Source organism: Uloborus diversus, chromosome 4 (genome assembly GCF_026930045.1).
Source record: "Uloborus diversus isolate 005 chromosome 4, Udiv.v.3.1, whole genome shotgun sequence".
In the NCBI taxonomy this organism is placed as follows: Eukaryota; Metazoa; Arthropoda; class Arachnida; order Araneae; family Uloboridae; genus Uloborus; species Uloborus diversus.
Window position 1 is genome coordinate 7,451,841 of NC_072734.1, and position 10,051 is coordinate 7,461,891.

Genomic DNA, 10,051 nt, shown 5'->3' on the forward strand with positions numbered 1-10,051 from the left:
AATGAAAAATTAACTTTGTTAATATAAGTTAACAAACTAATTTCAAGACTGAACTTAAGCAATGTGAACTAACTGATGACTTAACTTAAATCAAAGAAATCTTCAAAAACCTGGATTAGTTGAAAATGTTAAAATGCTCCGAATCCACTAATATTTGCTAGCCTTGAAATTAATTTGTTAAATTTATTAGTAGAACAAACTTTATGCTATTATTTTTCATTATTTTTGACAACAATTAAAAAACAACTACGTCACTTCCGTCACACAGAAAGGCTACGGAACAGAATTTCAAAACCGTCGCATAAAAAATTTCACTTCAAAAGTACAACATTATTTACAGACAGCCTCTCAGCAAACAGACAAAATGGGAGAATGTTCTGGGGAAGGCCTTGATCCAACAGTCGGTTAAATGCGACTCATATGTGTGTCTCAGGGGTGCCCTCCCCCTTAAAGGGCAAGGGGCGCACCCCCTAAGTATCGCAAATACCCCCCTAAAATTTAAATGGCGCAGTCTGCGCCATGCCCTTCCCCCACTAGTTGAGCACCCCTGTGTGTCCTTTGTTCTGTTCATTTGCAATTTTTTTTTTTTTTTTTTTGAGCAATCACGATTGCTTATTGCTTTCACTTGACTGTTTTGATGTGCTATCATTTTATTTTCCCGACAGCACCCTCTGCAGCATCACCATCGACCGGCTCCTCACGATGCTGCTCTATAGCGAAAACCGTCTCCAGGTTGCGTTCATATCCTACACACACGCGCATACATACACACACAAACACATACACACACATACATTTACACAAACACTAACATACACACAAACACATACAGACACATACACACGCACACACACACATACACACAACTACCCACACACTCATGCCTGCACACACACACACAAACACACATGCCTACACACACATACACATACCCCTACAGACAAACACACATGCCCCCACACACAAGCACACACGCCTACATACACACACACACACACTCGTGATTGCGAAAAACATAATTTGAATTCAAGATGTCAAAATTCAAACTATTATTATTATTATTTTTATTTATTTACTAGAGGACCCGACAGACGTTGTTCTGTTCAAACTTTGTAAACTGAAAAGTTAAAAAATTTCAATAAACTATCAAGTGTTTGAACCGTTTTGTTGCAAAAAAAAGTAAAAAGAAAATGTTTGGCTTGGTGTCAGAATGGGTATATTTATTACAACTTGATTTATCTAATGAACACTGAGCAGTTTTTTTATTAACTATTTTTTCTCCCGTACTTGTTGATGCTTTGTTCCTTCAGCCATACTCAAAGAATAAAAAGCGTCCTCAGTTATTAAGTGTAAAAAACTAACTACCCATCTAGAACAAACGGGAAATCCCGCTGCAACATCACCCATATGAAAAAGAATAAAACAATCGAAAGGATGCCGTTTAAAAAAATGATAAAGATAAAAACAGTTCTCTGAATAAGACGAAAATCACTCCCCCCCCCCCCCCACACACACGCACACAACGATGTAAAATAAATACATTCTTCAACTAAAATGACTAAAAACTCTTTGAAAACGAAAAGCAATTCTTTGCAATTTGAAATATTTCGCCAAATAAACAAAAAATACAATAAATTACAGTAACAGAAGCTTTAATACGTAAACAAATGATCACGCAACTCTATTGTTTATAGCCAAAGTCACCAAGTCACCACATTACTGTAATCCTGCCGATCAGTGAGCGAAGCCAACTCCGACCGATTAGCAGTCCGATCTTTTGAACGAAAACTTTTTAAACTTCATATATTACCTAATTTGTACTTTCCACCAAAGATAAAGATATTTTACTGAACTAATCTTTTGTGTACAGAACTACCCTGTTGCAATTTATCTGGATAAAAATAAAATTTGTTTCGTCTTTAAATTCCATCATCTTTTCCTTTAAGGATTATCAAACTAATCAATTTGTTATTATAGTATTCTTGACATTGGTGCCAAAATTCAGATGGATTTGAGCCGAGAAACAAATGTTGCTGGGTACGGTACTTTCTGATCATTTGGTTAGGAAAATATAAAGCACCGATCCGGTCACATGGTTCGACTCGACGACAGAACACACGTTTTGCGTGAACCTTCCAGTACTTTAAAATATATCACGGGACAAAACATCGTTGCTTTCAAGAAAGGAAGGCTTCACTCTCTCTCTCTACGTTTTATCTATTCTCCATTGACATATCGCAGTAGGAAATTTCGTTACAAAAAGTAGAGCTGGCTTTCTTATTGTCCTTTGGCAACGGGTTAAATATTTATTTCAATTCGTGCTCAACAATAGGTTAAAATAAATATTAATCATTTGAGAGATATAACCATCCAATGTTTAAATTAATTAATTAATTCACAAAAACGTTTCCGATTCGATCCATCGCGCTTCGAAACCCTCCTTGCCACAACTTAATTACACGCAAAAAATTTGATCAAAATCGGTCCAGCCGTTTAAAAGCCTTTAGGTGACAAACGTCCGCACAGAAGATTTTTATATATTAAGATTTATTTTTATTTTTTTTTTATTTATTTATTTATTTATTTTTTTTTTTTTTTTTTTTTTTTTTTTTGTGAGCGTATTACGTGTTCAAAATAAACTAAAACTCTTTAAACACACACTATCGGAACCCAATAGCTGGTGGCTTAGCAACTAATAGCGCAGAAAACTGAACTGAAAAAAAAATGCAAATAAATATCTGCGCGGAAGAGAACTACTATTAAAGATAAGTTTTGTCTTATCATTAGCTATCTTGTTTTAAGCTAAACAATGTGTTTCGTTTTCACGACAAATATATGAAGCAAAAACAATGAAAATTAAGACCCATATATCGTCTCTTCTACAATCATCAAAACTACGTCTTCAAGGTAAGGTAACTTTCATTTACTAAATTAACTTACTTAGTAATTTTTCATTATTGTGGATAAAAAACTAGGATTTCTCTCTCGAGGATGATTTTTTTCTGATTTTTTACTTCCTTTTACAAAAAAAAAGGAAGTATTGTATTCGCGAAAAAATTTTCACTCAAAAATCGGCCTTAATTTCCATTTTTCTCACCCCCGAATGAATGTTGAGTTTTTTTTTTTTTTTTTTTTCGATCCGACCACATCCGATATATGCCTCGGAACGTACAGACACCCGAAATATCCATTTTGACGATCCCCAAGTTAGTTACAATGAGTTTTCTCGTGACGTCCGTATTGATGCAATGTATGTATGTGCGTGTGTGTATGTGCGTATCTATCATGCATAACTCAAAAACTGTATCTCCTAGAAAGTTGAAATTTAGTACGTAGACCTCTAGTGGGGTCTAGTTGTTCACCTCCCCTTTTCACTCGGATGTTCCAAAGGGGGTATTTTAGACTTTTTGGGGTAAAATCATTGTAAATTTCAATGCAAACTTAAGTGGTGTTATAATTTGGCAAACACTTGGCAATATATCGCCAAGCTTTTGGTCGCCAAATAACTTGGCGACAAGTTTGGAAGTTTTTTTTTTTTTTTTTTTTTTTTTTTTAAATCTGGTTTTATTTTGGCCACTATTGGCGAGAGTTAACTTTTGAATTACATTTAAAATGTCCAATATTAGGAAAATTAATCTGTACAAAACTTTTTTTTTTTTTTTTTTGCTTCAGTTTGCAGCAAACTTGGAGTAAAAATATTTAAAGTTTCTTTGCTTACTCCAAGGCACTATTATCATTAAATTGACGTAAAGGGAAGTCATGTGATGCACACATCAGCTCGTTTTCTTCTAAAAGTGCGAAAGACCGCGGATAATACGCCAGCGGATAATCGAGAGTTTACTGTATTAAATAAACTTACTTACAGATTTCAGGATGAATCCCACGAGTACCGAAATCAGCAAACAAACAAATACTGAGAAGGCAACAGCTCCCGAAACGAAAGGAGCAGAGAGCAGCAGTCCTGATCAAGAAACAGAGGAAGATGAAACTTTGGATGTAGACAAGGTAACTTAACTTCAGTAGAACTTCTAAAATCTGCACTAATTGGGAACTTAGAGCAGGAACTATTAAATGAAGGGAGAAAATCTAATGATTTGCTCAGCAAAAGATGAGACAAATATCCCAAGTCACGTGATTCAACAACGACGAATGGTAGACATGCTGCGTAAAACTAGCGAAAGATAAGCGGATGACCTTGAAGCGAAACATCATTTGTAAAGGGTAGAATCTGCCAGAAAGCACCGAATAGTAAGAGACATGGTCTCGCTAATCCTATCTATTCTAAAATAATAACAAACAACCTATTACAAATTCGCAATTCCAGAGCTCGAATACGCTACCTTGCGGTGATTCACAATACTGCCGAAAAAGGTAAAACATTCCATTCCACGTGTTTTCTTTGGGGTAAATTACAGGCTTCAGACAGTTTGTGATGTAATGCAATTTCCGAAAAATAAAAAAGGAAACTTCCTACAAACACGATGAAAAATTACTGTGATTCACTAAGCGTCAAAGCAAGTTATAAGTTAAGGCATGCGTTTGTTTTACTTTTTTCATCCGCCATTACACAGTGGCTGCAGAGCCCCCTATAGTTTATTGGAGTTGCGAATGATATTTTTGCTTCAAGGTCATCCGCCTTCTTTTCGTGGTCAAGCTATACCTGATTTCTTCTGATGCTTCGTTTTAAAATCTATCACGTGGTTTGGGATCTTTGCTTCACGAATGAAAGTCTTCACTCCCTCCATTTTATCTCTGCTCAATGATTGGGACCATAGCAAGGGCATATCCAGCTAAAAACGGAAGGCGGAGCAGGTCCATCATTTGGGCGATTAGGCGGGCACAATTGAACAGTTACAGTCTGACCTTCGATGATATGGAAAGGCAAGCATCCAGAAAATAGGCGGAAATGAATGCATTTATTAGTTTGCAGGGGTGCTAGTTTGTTCGTTACAGATACGCATTTTTACCTCTTAATTATTTAGACGCGGTTTAGAAAAAAATTGCAATTTTTTTTCCTCAGCAATATTTTTTTAAACCAAGACTATATTCGATTTATATTCTCACTATAAAAATTAATTGATTTATTTTTTTACATCATAATTTTGAGCTTACCATTTTGCTTTTACATTTTCGGACGAAATGAAAATATTTTCTTTTTTTGAGCAATCACGATTTTAAGTAATCACGATTGCTTATTGTTCTCACTTGACTGTTTTGATGTCCTATCATTTTATTTTCTCACCGCCACCCTCTGTAGCACCACCGTCGACCGGGTCCTCACGATGCTGCTCCTATAGCGAAAACCGTCTCCAGGTTGCATCCATATCCTACACACACGCGCATACATACACAACTACACACACAAGCACACGCGCGCACACACAAATACATACACCTACACATACATACACAAACACATACATAAACACACACTCAAACACATACATACACAAACACATACATAAGCACACACTCAAACACATACATACACACACACACGCATACATACAGATACCTACACATACACACACACACCTACACACAACTACCCACACACTCATCACACTCATGCCTACAGACAACTACCCACACACTCATTCCTACACACAGACACAAACACATATGCCTACACACACATATACACATTCCTCACCACACACAAATACCCACACACTCATACTTGCACGCAGACACAAACACACATGCCTACACACATACACATACCCACTACACACAAACACACATACCCCCACACACACATAAACACACACGCCTACATACACACAGACACTCGTGATTGCGAAAAACATAATTTGAATTCAAGAGGTCAAAATTCAAATTATTTTCTTTTCTTTTTTTTCATGGGAACTCCTTTTCCCCCGCTCATTTTATTTCCTATTCCTATTTCTATTCAGAGTCACAACTGACTACAACTGTATTTATGTCGAGGACTGCATACTAAGTGCCTTGCCTCCATTATTTTCTATACCGATAGATGGCAGCACCATCACCGGATCGAACAGTTAATGAGAATTTAGAACTAGTTCAAGAGCTAATAGCTACCTGGTGCTAGCACCCCCAGAGGTATCGTTTCACTTGGAGGACATTGAGACCACGAGCATATTTAACGTCGCCCAGTCCCCTTTAATGACGACGGTGGGTCTTCGACCAGCGGGGATCGAACCCGAGACCCTGCGGCCCCGAGTCCAATGCCTACCGATCAGGCTACCACGGCCCCTCATTTTATTTTAGAGAATGAAATGAATTAATAAGGCCCTAGTGACATTAAAAAACGCATGCATAAAAATCCCATTGTTATTTTTTCCAGCTATTCCACTTATTTTACCACATTTTTATTTAAAAATCCAGCTGTATAGGGTAACAGCACCGGTAACAGACAAGGGTCCAGTAACATGCAGTCGTAAGTTCGGATTTAAAAAAAAAAGAGAATTTTAGGCTAATAAAACTGATGTTGCTATGGCCCGTGAATATGATGCAACCATCTAGCGTTTATTCAGAGTGAATTTTATGAGCCAGTTGATATTTACAAGGCAGTGGTGGAAGGTTTTGAACCGCCACCACTAGGTTTGCCAGTGTTTCATGTTCATTTGTATTTTATAAGGTACTAGATCAAAAATAAAAAACTTTTGCACATTTTGAAGGTAAAAAAGGAATTCTGTCCATTACCCATCCTATCCGTTACTGGGTATCAGCAGAATTGTAGGTGTCTGTTACTGGGGGGTCGGACCCTTTTTTTTTAAATTGAACAAATAAAAATAGAATTAACTCATTCAGAGGGGCCGTGGTAGCCTGATCGGTAGGGCATTGGACTCGGGGCCGGAGGGGCTCGGGTTCGATCCCCGCTGGTCGAAGACCCACCGTCGTCATTAAAGGGGACTGGGCGACGTTAAATATGCTCGTGGTCTCAATGTCCTCCAAGTGAAACGATACCTCTGGGGGTGCTAGTATCAGGTAGCTATTAGCTCTTGGACTAGTTCTAAATTCTCATTAACTGTTCGATCCGGTGATGGTGCTGCCATCTATCGGTATATAAATAATGGAGGCAAGGCACTAGTATGCAGTCCTCGACATAAATACAGTTGTAGTCAGTTGTGACTCTTGAATAGAAACAGAAATAGAAACTCATTCAGAGGATCCAAAAGCAGCCAAACGTTAGGTAGTTGCATGAGAGAAAAATAATTTTAAAGGTCTAAATACATTAAAAGGATCAGAAAACTGAGTTAAGATAAGAGCGATATGTCTTAAACATGTATGTTACTGATGCCGTTATCCTAGTCTCTTCAAGATTGTGTATGTTTTCAACCAAGAATATTTTATTGTACAACTACCTGCGTTGCCCGGCTTTGCCCGGTCTACCTTGAAAATAAAAATTGTATCAAGTGACGTATATTCAACAATCAGGCGTAAAAAATAAACAAAACAAAACATCATGATTTCCCTTCCAAACAATGACGACAGATATTAAAATACTTTTAAGAAATTAAATCCAGAAAGATGGATTTAAAATGCGTAACCATGGAACACAAAATAAAACAAGTTTAAGGAATTAAAATGCGAAAGAAAATGGTGCACAATTTGAATGGAATCGAAATTTCTTAAACTTGAATTAAAAACGCTTGTAACTTTTTTTCCTTTCGAAATAAAAGCTTATTGTTTATAGGTCGAGTTAGATCTGGAGTAAAAAAGGTCGCTTTTTCCAAAGGCGTCAAAAAGAAAGCTGTGGGACGATTCCTTCACTTTTTATTGATTTATTTAATGAGGAAAGTAGTGCCTAAATTTCAGCTAAGACTAAAAAAATTCGAGCTGAAAATGCAAATAGCTCCCGCCCTAACTTTATTAAGTTAGAGCATTGAAACAAATTGCGTAGAATGCGGAAAATTCTACCCTTTCTAAAGATATGTAATATTAATATGTGCAAGTAATTTTTCACCCCCATATTTGAGAATTTATGTGTAAATTGGACGTAAATTGGAATAAAAAAAAAGAACTATTCATCGAATTTTATTCGAACTGGTCTGCAAACCCTTTCAGGACCTAAACGAACAAACTGAAAATTTCAGCGCAATCGGCCGGGTAGTCCTCGAGTTTTGCGAGTTCAAACACACAGACGCTTACATAAAAAGTAGTCGAAAACTTTGTACTGCATAGTGAATAAAAATATGACAACGTATATAAAGTACAAATTGAGAATGGAAAAAGATTAAAAAACCAGCAAACAGCTTGTTCGCCTCGACTGTGTTTTAGTCGGGTGAACCTGTCTTCGTTTTTAATGCACTGATGATGGCACTTGTATTTTAGAGTGCCGAAACAGCTGTTTGCTGGTTTTTTAACCTTTTTCCATTCTCAATTTGTACTTTATCTACGTTGTCATATTTTATTCACACAGACGCTTTTTGGAGACTTCATTTTATATTATGTAGAGACTGTACTTTTATACATTTGCGATTTTTCTAGGTATCAGTAAAATACTATTTTTCTATGTCTCATACATGAAGATATTTGTTTTTTGTTCATGCTCATACAATTTGATAAAAACGTAAAAATCCGCATACTGCTTTCTGACAACCCACTTTTTTGCAAACAGGAGGCTCTGAAATGGCTGTTAAACGAGAAAAACAGTGGACGCCGAGGTTCTTTCTACTCTGACGTGATGACACCAAGCCATTGCCGAAAGTATCGCTGGATCTACTTCCACAATGATGATATTGAAGATTACGATTGCGAAAAGTGTGGAAAGTGGTTGTTGTTCTTCGACCGTTTTGAAAGGAATAAACACACCGGATTGACCGCACATGATGATGCATGGCAGAAAATAATGACACTTGATAGCTTTGAAAATACTGGTGTCCTGAGCGCTAAGTGTTCGACAGCCCTTTTAGGGGAGCCTTACTCAAAAGACTCGGATGGAGTCATCTGTTGCTACTCTCCAGATTACACGAACAAAGCCCAAATATTTAAAGCTGCTGTGGCAATTCGAAAACTAGTTGATTTTCCACATGACATGTACTTCAAAACAGATGCAGCTACCCGTCTCAATAAATATTCATGGCAAAGGGACAAAAATGTGACCCTTTATAAACACACAACAAACAACAAACTGTATGTAAAAGACTCCGTTGACAGCCAATGGCAGCTGCTGTGGCGATTCTAAAATCAGTTGATTCCCCACATAATATATTTTTCAAAACAGATATGGAAACCCATCTCAATAAATATTCATGGAACGGAGACAAAAATGTATCTCTTCTCAAACACACATGGTTCCCAAACTTTTTGATTGTGCGGCTCACCAGTTTTCTACACAGAACGATTGAGGGTCACTAACTACTCTACATTACTTGCACAGCCAAAATTTACTTTCTGGGGGGCGGAGGGAGGCATCTCTTCATAAATGTCCTTAAGTGTAGATAATATACTGTATTAGGACTGAAAGTGCGTTAAAAACACGAGTTGTGGAGATGTTGATCCCTTTCTACTATTATGTTGCACCACAGATATAAATATCATAAATGTCCTTAAATGTAGATGATATCCCAACAAAACATAAATAGTTCAGATCTAAACTGTTACCAAGTTCCATAGCAGTTCCAAATAGATGTTGGATTTTCCCATGTTCTTCAATTCATTTAGAACATAATTTTTTACTTTCTTTGATAATGGATTTTAAACTAGCGGAAAGTTTTTTTACTTTCTTTGATAATGGATTTTAAACTAGCGGAAAGTTCTAGTCATCGCTAATTTTTTTTTTCCAAACTTTCCAAGTTTTAAATCCATTATCAAAGAAAGTGAAAAATTGTTTTCTAAATGGATTGGAAAACATGGGAAAATCCAACATCTATATGGAACTGCTATGGAACTTGGTAACAGTTTAGATCTGAACTATTTTTTGTCGGGGACACCGTCTACCTCAAACCTCATTTCGACCGAACTTGGCTTTTTTTTTCACATTTATGTTTTGTTGGGATATCATTACTTTTTGAAAAGCTAAATCAAAGGTTATGTTCTAATTCAGACGATTATAAATGCAAAA

At 36.7% G+C, this 10,051-nt stretch overlaps 1 protein-coding gene across 1 annotated transcript; it reads left to right on the forward strand.

The window, feature by feature from the left end:
- Positions 1-3,871: 3,871 nt before the first annotated feature.
- On the forward strand, positions 3,872-9,233 carry LOC129221493 (uncharacterized). The gene is made up of 2 exons (XM_054855974.1): positions 3,872-4,005; positions 8,606-9,233. The coding sequence occupies exons 1-2, from the start codon at positions 3,874-3,876 to the stop codon at positions 9,170-9,172; spliced, it is 699 nt and encodes a 232-aa protein (XP_054711949.1). The 5' UTR covers positions 3,872-3,873; the 3' UTR covers positions 9,173-9,233.
- Positions 9,234-10,051: the final 818 nt, after the last annotated feature.

Coding starts and splice junctions, on each gene's coding strand:
- LOC129221493 (XM_054855974.1), top strand. CDS start 3,874: ATGAATCCCACGAGTACCGAAATCAGCAAACAAACAAATACTGAGAAG. Junction 4,006..8,605: donor AAACTTTGGATGTAGACAAG/GTAACTTAACTT, acceptor TTTTGCAAACAG/GAGGCTCTGAAATGGCTGTT.